The sequence below is a fragment of the Monodon monoceros genome, unplaced genomic scaffold (assembly GCF_005190385.1).
Source record: "Monodon monoceros isolate NGI ecotype Baffin Bay Population unplaced genomic scaffold, NGI_Narwhal_1 Super_Scaffold_21, whole genome shotgun sequence".
NCBI lineage: Eukaryota > Metazoa > Chordata > Mammalia > Artiodactyla > Monodontidae > Monodon > Monodon monoceros.
Window position 1 is genome coordinate 6,996,289 of NW_021703778.1, and position 12,101 is coordinate 7,008,389.

The 12,101-nt window shown below is 44.0% G+C and overlaps 1 protein-coding gene across 4 annotated transcripts in view; it reads left to right on the forward strand.

Moving 5' to 3' along the window:
- The window catches only part of NMT2 (N-myristoyltransferase 2), an 81,693-nt gene that overhangs the window by 54,574 nt on the left and 15,018 nt on the right, over positions 1–12,101 (forward strand). For 3 of the 4 annotated variants that reach the window (XM_029238043.1, XM_029238040.1, XM_029238041.1), the window contains 6 exons: positions 3,662–3,806; positions 6,580–6,698; positions 6,795–6,886; positions 7,010–7,126; positions 8,368–8,538; positions 9,658–9,766. In XM_029238043.1, coding sequence (XP_029093876.1) covers positions 3,677–3,806; positions 6,580–6,698; positions 6,795–6,886; positions 7,010–7,126; positions 8,368–8,538; positions 9,658–9,766 — 738 coding nt within the window. In that variant the 5' untranslated portion in view covers positions 3,662–3,676. The remainder of the gene's footprint in view (positions 1–3,661; positions 3,807–6,579; positions 6,699–6,794; positions 6,887–7,009; positions 7,127–8,367; positions 8,539–9,657; positions 9,767–12,101) is intronic. The other variant, XM_029238042.1, reaches the window with a different exon arrangement.

A 12,101-nucleotide genomic window follows, 5' to 3' on the forward strand; every position in this document is an offset into this window, starting at 1 on the left:
TCCCTGATTGCCTTTGTGGGGTGAGAATAAAGTGCAGTTTCCCTCACTAGCTTTTCAACTTGCTTCTCTGGTAATAAATAGTCTATCCACAGACATAAGTTCCAAGGTAACTCATATAAGGTGCACTGTAAGCTGGCAAGATATCTTGTCCATTTCTCACCGTTGCTTCATCAGACAAATGTGGTGTCATTTACATGCAGTTGTGACCGTCTCCTTGTTCTTTCTGTCGTCACCATCAGCTGCTGCCCAGCCCTGTACCCCTGGTGATTTAGGCCCTTCCCCCGCCTCTGGTCACTTACAAGAAACTACAGAGTGGGAATTGGGGATTAGCAGAGGCAAACTAGTATGTGTAGGATGGATAAACAACAAAGTCCTACTGTATAGCGCAGGAAACTATATTCAATATCCTGTGATAAACCACGATGGAAAAGAATACGAAAAAAAATACATATATGTATAACTGAGTCACGTTGCTGTACAGCAGGAATTAACACAGCATTGTAAATCAACTATACTTCAATAAATTTTTAAAAATTAAAAAATAAAATGAGTGGGTGGTTGGAATTTAAAAAAAAAAAGAAGAAAAAGAAACTACAGCCAAGCAAGGCAGGAGGAACTGCTACCGTGATATGGTAGAGAAATTCTTTTCTTTTTTCATGAAGACTAAGTCAAAATTGTTTTAATGTTGGCTTTTCACTGCATTTTAAAAACTGCGGCTCCTTTCCCTGAAACTGATGTCAGCTCTACATAACACCGTCATTTACAGTGACCTTTAGAGATTCTTCAGTTTAGAGAATATTGCGGTCTATGCTCAAGAACCAAAATAAAATATTTGGGTTCTTAGTGATGAAGGACTTGAACATTTTTTCCAAGGTATTAAATTGGAAAATAGTGGGCAAAGAGTACAGTTGGTGTTTAGTATTTCCCAAGGAGCAGATATGGAGGAAAAGAGGCGTGTCCGACTCTTACACCAGAATATGATAGTGGGAGGCTAATGCGGGGTCAGTACACATTCTCGCCTTTCCAAACGCCCCGTGTGGTGCTGCTCTGGTAGGTGATTAGATAGGTTTAAGAATTTATCATAGCTGAGTTTTCCTTACTGCTCTGTCGCTATGGATTTGAAAGTTGTACTTACTTGAATCTACTTTGAGTATCATCTATAAAAATATTGACTCACGGGGCTTCCCTGGTGGCGCAGTGGTTGAGAGCCCGCCTGCCAGTGCAGGAGACGCGGGTTCGTGCCCCGGTCCGGGAAGATCCCACATGCTGCGGAGCGGCTGGGCCCGTGAGCCATGGCCGCTGAGCCTGCGCGTCCGGAGCCTGTGCTCCGCAGCGGGAGGGGCCGCAGCGGTGAGAGGCCCGCGTACCGCAAAAAAAAAAAAAAAAAAAAAAATATTGACTCACTATATTGTACACCTGAAGCTAATATAATATTGTGAATCAACCTAACCTCAATAAAAAATGAAAGCATTTAATAGCGAGCATTTAAATATGACTATTTCATGAATGGTGATTTCATGTAAGGACTGCTGGTCAACCTGCCAAGGCAGAAACCACTCTGAAGGCTTCTTCATGCAGATGGGGTACCATCATTGGCTCCTTTGGAACAAAGATGCTGATGCATGTTTGTTACAAAAGGGTTGGAGTTTGATATAGCCCTGTTAGAGGATTTAACTCAAATAGCAGGAAAGAAGGGTTACCATGGCAAATTTGGTGCAGATACTGTAGGTATATTTTTGTAAGACTGGGTTCTACTTGGCCTATTTTAAGTTAAAGGGGTGCATGTTCAAGCATTACTAGCTGAAATACGCTGTGCTCTCACCCTATGTAAGTTGCAGATCTCCTAGTTGATTGCAATGTTGGGACTTCAAGTGAATGTAAATTTCATTTTGCTAGAAATCAGTTACTTTTGTGTGGGAGGTTCAAAAGAGGCCCAAACAAGAGAAATATAAAAATACAGTAAATTAGAACAACAAAATTATTTTGTTAAATTAGTATGTGTAATTGATATATATGAACCTGATGATTCAGACCTCAATCAAAATATAAGATGAACGGCTTACAGAATTTGTGGCAGTCCTAGGTGAGGCTGTTAGACTTCCAAGAGGAGACATTAAGACTTTAACCTACCTCTGGTTAGACTCCAGCACTTTGTTCCTTGGAATCATTTTAGGGGCAAGAATCTTAAGGGAACCCAGTGAGTAAAGCCACCACAGGATGGTCTGTATTAAATAAACCCTGTTTTGTACTGGGTCAAACAAGCAAACTTCCCAGGTTCAAAGATTTGCTCCAGACCACAGACTTCAGAGTCAAAACGGAACAGAAGTCCAAAGCTGCTGTTAATAAACCATTGAGGGTTGATGGTACCTTTCCTTGGTGCCCATGGTGTTGACATACAGGGAAACCGAAGACTCTGAGACTCCTTCTAACCAATTCTGAACCCACAGTGAAGAGCATTCGTTGTATGGCATCAAAATTCTAAAACAAATCAATAATTTCACACGTTGAAAAAACCTCACTGATTTCCATATTCAGTCCTACATGCCACTTGCCCATTTCAGTTATAGTCTCATTTTCCATGAGGGATTCCCCCCCCGCCAAAAAAAAAGAGCTGCGGGATCTTCAGAGATGACAGGAATATTGGCTTTGAGGAAGGAACTTTAGTATTTAAAGGCATTGTCAATTTTATAGACGGAGGATACGTATTACTTAAAAGGGAGGTTGTTTCCACCACTTGGGTTGGGGAGAAAAGGCTTTTATGGTTGCAGAATATCTGAATCCATAGAGGAAACTGCTCAATCCTCGTGGCCTCTGGAGGGGGTGTCAGGATTGGCAGAGGGTGGGGTGTGGTCCAGGAGGAGGCATCCTTAGAGAGTCCTTTTTTGATGCACTTCCTTCCCAGCCCGGCACTAAGTTCAGATTTCTTTCTTTCCTTTTTTTTTTTTTTTTTTGCGGTACGAGGGCCTCTTACTGTTGCGGCCTCTCCTGTTGCGGAGCACAGGCTCCAGATGCGCAGGCTCAGCGGCCATGGCTCACGGGCCCAGCTGCTCCACAGCATGTGGGATCTTCCCGGACCGGGGCACGAACCCGCGTCCCCTGCATGGGCAGGCAGACTCTCAACCACTGCGCCACCAGGGAAGCCCCCTCTTTCTTTCTTTTTATGAACTAAAATTTCCCTCGTCTGCCTGGTTTCCGTTCTAGAAGTTATTTCCTTTGTCCCCACGTTGCTCCTCCCGAGCATTAACCCCAACAGTGAAGCCGAGGCTGGAGTCTGGCTGGCTGCTGTATGATAGTAGCATTTGCATTGCAGGGCACTCCTCTCTGCTGCTCCGCCCACACGAGTAATTAGTGGTGAGGACCGAGGACCATTTGCAGATGGGTGGGAAACTGAAGCAGAGAGTGGTTCGGTTTACTTCAGAGGTCCCAGACTGTCAGAGCCCCATTGAAGCTATAGGACTGTTGTTGCCTTCAACCTAATACGTTTGCTTATATTTTAATACGTTAGCATACTTGAGCCCAAGGGCCAGACTTAGAGGAGGATTGTGCGTTTCTCCAGCGAACGCCGTGTAGTCTCCAGTGCAGGTGCACGTGGACCTGCCCCAGGTTTGGGAGCAGCGGCAGCTTCCTCATATTTTGTGTCTGTGTGTCTTTGCTGTTGTAGAATCCCACCATTCCAATGCAGAAGTTGCAGGATATCCAGAGGGCAATGGAGCTGTTATCCGCATGCCAGGGCCCCGCCAGGAACATTGATGAGGCTGCCAAACACAGATACCAGTTTTGGGACACACAGCCGGTACCCAAACTAAGTAAGCTTTTCTGCCTTTTCCCCCCAAAAACAAAGCTGGGTTAACAACAAACAAAAAAACACAAAAGAGACTTGACTTCACTTATATGATTTGTTTTAGACCACAGATTCGAAATTTATACAAAAGTCATATTTTTCTTCTTAAAATAAGTGTTGGGTGGCGACATTGGCTTTCAGTAACAACAATTTTAATCTAACTCCTGTCCCTATAAAGAAATCTAATTTCCCCACACTTCAAACATTAGTGTATTAAATATATGTATATAAGAGGGGTCTCACCCACCCCCAGTTTTTTGGTTCTGATCTTCATGGAGTGGTTTTTCTTCTGCATAAATTTTTAGCAATCTCACACCTCAGTTATCCCAAAAAACATAGAAAATTTGCCCTATTAAATCTTACTGAAATGGAAAATTTTGCTCTGTTTAACAATAGGATTCTGAACACTCACCCATGTTGTTAATTATTACCAATGTGATAACATTCCAGTATAATAAGCGAATTGGGACACCCCGTGAAGGCCTTCATAAGTGCTCTGGGTCGTGTAGAAATCTGTAATAGGCCTCTTTCCCTCAGTGCCCGGCTTGCTCCATCACATTTCACTTAAACTTTTACCACTTAAGGTTCTGTAAACTTAATAATTTAATAATTATTAAATTAATAATTAATAAAGAAACTTAATAATTTCATTGTTACTCTTGCACATTATGCCAGAAAAAAATGATATAAATGTATAAAAATGTTTTTCAATGTATTACAAGCTAAACCTGCTGCTTTGTCGTACGTTTATATGAAGATACATATTTCCATATATTATTTCCATACTTTTCTTCCTTGATAGTTCCAGTTCAAAATCTGTATAATAGAAGGTATTCATTGCCATCCCAAACTCTTATTAGCCCAGTTATGTACACATAATCAGTTTTAACAAATATAAAGCAAGGAACAGTCCTTCTCTGTGCCTTCAAATAATGGGTTTCAAACTTTTTAAAAGTGACCTTTCGTTTTCCACCCATGCCCACGCCAAGCAGCTTCAAAATCGTGAGCTTCAGAGCATGAAAGAAAGAAGAAAGAAATTATCTTTGCTTGATTTTTTTTCTTTCAGGCTCTAGAAATTATTTGGTAGTGGAGGAAGACCTTCTAGAATGAATTTGCTGGATTTTAAATGACATTGAGTTGAGTGACCATTAGCTACAGGGGTGTAGATTTATTGATCTGAATGTATTGGGTTTGGCTAAATTCTGCTGGGGGCTTTTGGGTCAGTGCCCAGGGGAGAAAATTCTCTTCCAGCTGGCACCTCACCCCAGCGCACCTCTTTGGGAAGACTTCCCCGCTGCTCACCTCGTTTCGGCCCCTCCCCTAAATCCCTGCAGTGTTCTCGGGTTCCTAGAATGTTCTTTACATACCTCAATTAAGGCAACACCAGGTTAATGGTGGAAGAGGGAGCCTGAGGTCGGGGAGAATGTTTGAAAGTCAGGGAGACTCTGCCTCTTCGTTTCTCTCCAGAGCCATGTCCCAGTTCAGTCAAACACACCCAGCTGCTTGGAGCTGCTTGCGTGGGGTGGGCCCCTGGTGTTGTTATGTGGGTCAGACAAGCCCTGAGCAACTCTCAAGGAACCCCAGGGGAACAGCTGGGAATCTGGCTTCTAGGGCTGACCCTGGAGCCTGAGGTATTCACTTGGGGATGAGCCGGTGGAGTGGAGATAAGATGAACGTGCAGAGTTAGGGATTAGGAAATAGAGAAGAAGAAACCCCTTGGGGCTGGTACAAACCCTGTGACTTGCCCCCTGTGAAAGGTCTGTGATGGTAATAACTGTACCTGAAGCTCATTTATTCAGATATTCATTGAGTGTCTCCCACTAAATGCCAGGCACTGGGGCGCAGACCCGGGAAACAGTGGTAGGAAAGTACGATAAACGGTGGGCGGGCGGTGAGGACGTACTCCACGTAGGAAGAAGCTTTAGTCGGGGAGGATGCTGTGAAGACGTTATGTGTAAGGCTTTAGTCGGGGAGGATGCTGTGAAGACGTTATGTGTAAGGCTATAGCTGAAAAAATGCCAGCAGCCAGCCGTGTGAAAGACCGGGGACAGGCCTTCTGGGCAGAGGCCCAGTCCAAGGGAAGGCAGTGGGCCCGAAGCCCTGAGGGCAGGGCTCGGTAGATGTGTCGACGGTGGCCAGGCAAGCAGTGGCCCCGGTCAAGGGCCTGGATTTTATCCCAACCTCACTGGGAAGCTCCGGAGGAAGAAGTGGGAAAGGGCGCCTTTGTGGAAATCGCTGGAGACACTGATGGCTTGAACTGTGCTGCCAGCAACCTAGACAGAAGTAAACAGTCCTGAAATTAATTTTGAACTTTGCTGGGAAGGGTCAGGTCACTGCAGCCCTTGCCCCCCGTTGGTTGAAAAAGCAGTTAAACAGAAAACATCTCTAAGGCGGTCACATCAAGCCTGTGTCGCCGGCAGTTGTGCTGAATGATTAATCTGTAATCTAGGAGTTCAGACTGAGAAGTCACCATTGTTTCGTAATGTCCAGTTTGCCAGTGGATGACAGAGGATTTCTCCTGTAACTGGTCCACTAGCAGTTACCCTCCACCTTGTGTAACCACCCTGCTTCGCGCTGGCAGCAGCTGAAACGATACAGTACTTTTAAGGATTATGTGGAACTCAAGAGCCCTAAGCACGCCTTTGTTTCCTGTAACTGACCATTTTGGATCGTCAGGACACTCTGTAATTGAATCGTCTCTCTTTTTGTCTTTATTTTTCCCCTCCTCCCTGTCCCAGATGAAGTAATAACATCTCATGGCGCAATTGAAGCTGATAAAGAAAACGTGCGTCAAGAACCGTATTCCCTGCCGCAGGGTTTTATGTGGGACACTTTAGATTTGGGTAACGCCGAAGTGGTGAGTAAAACCTTCGACCTCGGTCCCCGACTTGGCATGGGTTGCTTCTGCGCTGGTCCCAAGCATCACAGGCAGGACGCTTGTTTGGTCTCGTAGCTCAGGGAGCTGTACACGCTGCTGAATGAGAATTACGTGGAGGATGACGACAACATGTTCCGCTTTGACTACTCGCCCGAGTTCCTGCTGTGGTGAGTCTCGCCGGTCACGTGTGCTTGCTGGGGACAGGGCGAGGGGGGGTCGGCCTGTCTCTGTCTGTCCCTGTGTTCCTGGACACTCACCGCATCTGTTTTCCTTGCCTGCACTGACTTCAGGGCTCTGCGTCCCCCAGGCTGGCTCCTCCAGTGGCACTGTGGAGTCAGGGTATCTTCGAACAAAAAGCTAGTGGGGTTCATCAGTGCCATTCCCGCGAACATTCGGATCTACGACAGGTACATAGTGAAGCTTGTCGGTTTTGATACATTGCTTCTCCAAGAATTGTGGTTAGAATAGGCTTTTTTTTGGTTTTGGCCGTGCCGCGCAGCATGTGGGATCTTAGCTCCCCAACCAGGGATGGAACCCGCGGCCCCTGCAGTAGAAGCGCGGAGTCCTAACCACTGGACCGCCAGGGAATCCCCTAGAATAGGTTTTTTGAAATGACTGAATGCAGGCTGCTGATGTTGAGGGAGGTTGTGTGCGTGGGGAGGGCAGAGGTGTATGGAAACTGTACTTGCTGCTCTGTTTTGCTGGGAACCTAAAAGTGCTCTAAAAAATAAAGTTAAAAATAATTCATAAAAAACAGGTTGTGAACAGTGACCAAAAAAAAAAGAGCTGTATTTTTCTCTATCTCTTTTTCTGTCTCTGCCTCTCAGTCTCATACATGCACACACAGGTATGTATATATGTCCGTAGCAGAAAAAACAAAACTGTAAATAGGTATTTCAGATTTGTTTCTGGGGAAAAAAGTTACTCAAGGGATTCTTTTTAAGTCTTTCTATCCACAGATATGTCTGTTCCATTTTTGCTCTGGGTCTTCAGCCCAGAAAGTCAAAGATACAGTTATGAAACGCGAAGATCTAATGCGTAATAGGTCTCTTCACCTTTCAATGTACTGGGTGAGCTTATTTACTGCTAAAAAGCATTTGATCTCAAGGAATATTTTGTGCCAAATGAAATGCCTCTGTATCTGGAACCAGAGCAGAGGATGGGCTTTGGAGCTCTAGAAGGTTTATGGTCGCTCAGAAAAGCACCAGCTCTGGCCTGGTCGAGGCACTTCCCAGGGATCCTGGGTATTGCATTATGCTCCAAAGCAACGGCCTATTAGATTCTGCATCTGGGTGACCCAGTTTTTGTCGTAACTGTATACATTACAGGAAAAACAGATATAGAAACTTTGAGGCACAGCTGATCCAGTTTCTACACTGAAAATTCAGAAGAGACCAAAGTTCTCAAATTTATTTGGAACAAGAGGGTTTGCTTCTCCACAGCCTGGAGTTTTGATCATTTTGGTGGGGGAGTATGGAAAATAGCTAAATCTGTGAAATATCTAAAAGATAGAATATTTTTCTTAAATATTGTGTTAAAGGAGGGCTTTCAGTTTCTCATGCTTTGAAATGTTATAGGTGTTGTCTTGTTTTTTGAAAATGTTTTCGTCTTAACGGTGGCTCTAATTTTCAACACCTTTATTTCTTAGCGTGAAGAAGATGGTCGAAATCAACTTCCTTTGTGTTCATAAGAAATTGAGATCCAAACGGGTAGCCCCAGTGTTGATTCGAGAAATAACCAGAAGAGTGAACCTGGAAGGGATTTTCCAGGCCGTTTATACTGCTGGAGTGGTTCTTCCCAAGCCAGTGGCCACATGCCGGTAATAGCGTCCCACCTTTATCTTGCACGTCACCTGTACCTAACGCTTTGAGCCTCCCTGCCATGTTGCTAACAAGTAGTATTCTCCACTCGCGTAACCCAGAGGGACTTTGGCTGACCCGTGATGATATGGTTGGTGGGTAGCAGAGATGGAGATGGAACCAAGAACCACTAGCCCACTATTCTCGCAGTAAACCCCACAGTCACGTGTATACTAATGGTGCTACATCTCCATTTCTGTGTCTCTTCCATTTGAAAGAATAGTCTCTGCCTTGGGAAACCCAGGGCATCAGTTACCTCGAGATGCCCTGTAGTACGATTTTCTTTCCTTCTCTAACACTCACTGTCACACCAGTGCTGTCAGGAGCTACTCCGAAAGCTTGATAAACATCAGCTGAAAAACCCGCTAAAGCTGTTTTTATTTCTTCATCTGCTCTTATCAAGCTTTCAAAGGTTAATCTAGTAAGAAAATTGTTTATCAGATTGTCACTTGAATAGCCTGTTCCTAGAGCATCAGAAAGAGTTTATCTCCCTCTGTTATTTTTATTGACTCAAATAAGATGAAACTTCAGGAAAACAGAGTATAAAAGACAAAACTGTAAAATGACTCTCTCCTATTAACTTATTCATAAATAAACAGAATAAATAAGACTTCACAGGTGTTATTTTAATATAATCATTCATCTGAGTATCTAAACTAGAAACACTTAAGAAATTCAACCTTGTTTTTCAAAAAGTTGTCTGGTGTGCATTATATAAATGTGAAGGCTACTAAACTTAAGGAGAGTTTTTTTGTGTTTTTAAACTTTTTGGTTTGCCATCTTAGAATCTGTGATGCTCATTCAATACTTATAGACTGAGCATTATCAATATTCCTTCTGCAATTCTAAGATTTCTCTTTATTGAAAGAGATGGACAGTTACAAACAACAAAGGAACATAACTGGGACATCATTTAGAGGTCAAAAATGACAGATAAAATAATTGCATAGGAAGAGGGCCAGCACTGGGCCCAACATAAGTGTTCATTCACTGCTTCTATAACAGCTGAGCTTAGACAAAGGTTAAAAACTTGGAGAGTTAGAAATCGATTAGATCTTAAAATCTGTATTGTATTCCAGATACTGGCATCGATCACTAAACCCCAGAAAATTGGTAGAAGTGAAATTTTCTCACTTGAGTAGAAATATGACTTTGCAGAGAACAATGAAGCTGTACAGACTTCCAGATGTAAGTAAGAATGATTTGCAGTTTTTCAAAGCTGTTAATAACTGAAACTTTTAATGTAGAAAAGAATTATTTGCAGGAAGCTAAAAACTGGCTCATGGGTCTGAGGATGTGAATATGCAGCTAAAAAGACTGCATAGAACTCTGGGGCCAGAAAAAAGGAGGTGGGTTTTTTTTTTTTTTTTAAGGCTTTTTAAAATTCTTCAGCTTGGGGTTGGAAGGGCTTGAATTCCAGACATGTAAGTTTTGAAATTTTGAGGCTTTATATTCTATTTAGGAAGAGGAAAGAAAAGTTCAGCCTTCTGATGACATCTTAACACATGGAACTAAGGAATAAGGTTTAAAGAAGAAACCGGGGGAGAGGAAATAATGTCGCATTAAATTAGCATATTTTTAAACTAGTAAATTCCCAGTGTGAAAAGTTGTCTCTTAGTAAGTGGAAATTTAAACGTGCTTATCAGTCTTAGCTTTATTCAGGGCTCAGATGGTGAATGAATTATCTATCCCTACATAACAAATTACCACAAATGTAGAAGTTCAGACCAACACATGTGCTATCTCTTGGGTTCTGTGGGTCAGGAATCAAGGCACTGCTTAGCTGAGGCCTTTGCTTCAGGGTTTCTCATGAAGCTGTCATCAAGGTGTCAGCCAGGGTCGGGGCCTCCTCTGAAAACTTGACCGGGGATGGATCCACTTCCACGCTCACATGGCTGTTGGCAGCCTTGAGTTCTCTGTGGGCAGTTGGCCTGGGGTCCTCAGTTCCTTGCCGGCCGTCGGCCTGAGGCTGCCTCAGCTCCTGGTCGGCTGGGGTTCTCTATAGCTTAGCTTACAGCACAGCGGCTTGCTTCATCGAACCCAGCGAGGAGAGTCTACAGAGAGCATCTGCTAGCAAGATGGAAGTTAGAACCCTGCATAATCAATTAAAGTGGAATCACTGTTGCTGTGTGTCATTGGTTATAAGCAAGTCACAGGCCCCACCCACACTCGAGGCAAGTGGATGGCGGGGACATGAACTCCAGGAGGGCAGGCAGCACTGGGGCCATCGTGGAATCTGTCTGCCAAAGATGGGATCTTTTGTGTAAAGTTTTGATTTCGTCAGAGCTATTCTTTCTTTTGGGTTGTAGTAGACATTTTAACTCGATTGAGGGATTCTTGTGCAATATAGCCGTGTTCCTCCCAAAGAAGGAGAGGACTTCACCTGTGGAAGGTGCAGCCAACTCTAGCGCCTTTTGTCTTGGGCCGGTTGTGTGTTTACCAAATGCATGTGATCAGTGGCTGCAGGAATTGATGTCTTTTTTCTGATGACAGACCAGAATCAACTAATTGCTGACTCAGGCAGAATTTCATAAGGAGAAAAGTGGAGGTGAAGGAAACCAGGTGTTGGAGATGTCAGGGTCGTCATTCCAGGGCTTCATCACCTGGTAGAGGGCCTGGAAGGCACTGTCTCCCTTCTGCCTAAGCTGTAGTGGCAGACAGTGGGGCTTGAACTAATGAACTCACTGCCTATCTGTGAGGTCAAGGACAGAGGGGGGAACGTAGATCAGAACAGAGATAAATGAAAAGCACAGGTGACATAATGAAGGAGGGTCCATGTGTCCTGGGGAAGAAGGACCAGGCCCCCTCAAGTTGGGGTGACAGAATTGAAGGTAAGTTTATGGAGACATGTGCACTGAAATGGAGATGCAGGAAACTGCTCTGAGGGGTCACACCATGATCATGACCATCGTAATTTACTGATCAGCTAGAAATAATTTCTGCTAGTGGCCGAGACCCAGAGCCACTGGGCGGGACAGAGTCATGTAGAGGCGCAAGTGGCCATGAGAAATAAAGAGGCACAAGAGAGGCACAGTGCACAGCTAAGACAGGACACCATTGATTCTCAGCATCCTCCTTGCAAATTGTCAAATACTTTGCCATATGCGAGTTGAAATAAGAACTGGAGGCGTGCCTCCTTTTTTCACTAGGGGCGAATGCTGTTCTACTTTGGTCTCCCCAGATTTAAGTTTCTTGAGTCTAAATCTGTCTAGCTCGTGGGTAAGGAAAGTGCCCCCTTACACATAGTTGCCTAACATAGAATGAAGAATAAGGAATTTTAGTAGCTGTCGTTGGTTTATTCAGGATGATTAGAATTAGAGGTACTGAAAGTTAGTTTTGACTTGACTTTTTCCATCAGCCTCCATATTTTTGTACAAGCATCCATCAACTCATAGGTAACAAAGTTTTGACAAGTTGGTGATAAATTGCTGGTCGGGCGGACATAGGTGGTGAAACCAGACCTTGGCATCTTGGTTGTGGTTAACCTAGTTTCCTTGGTGGAGCAGTCCTCTTCTGGCCATGT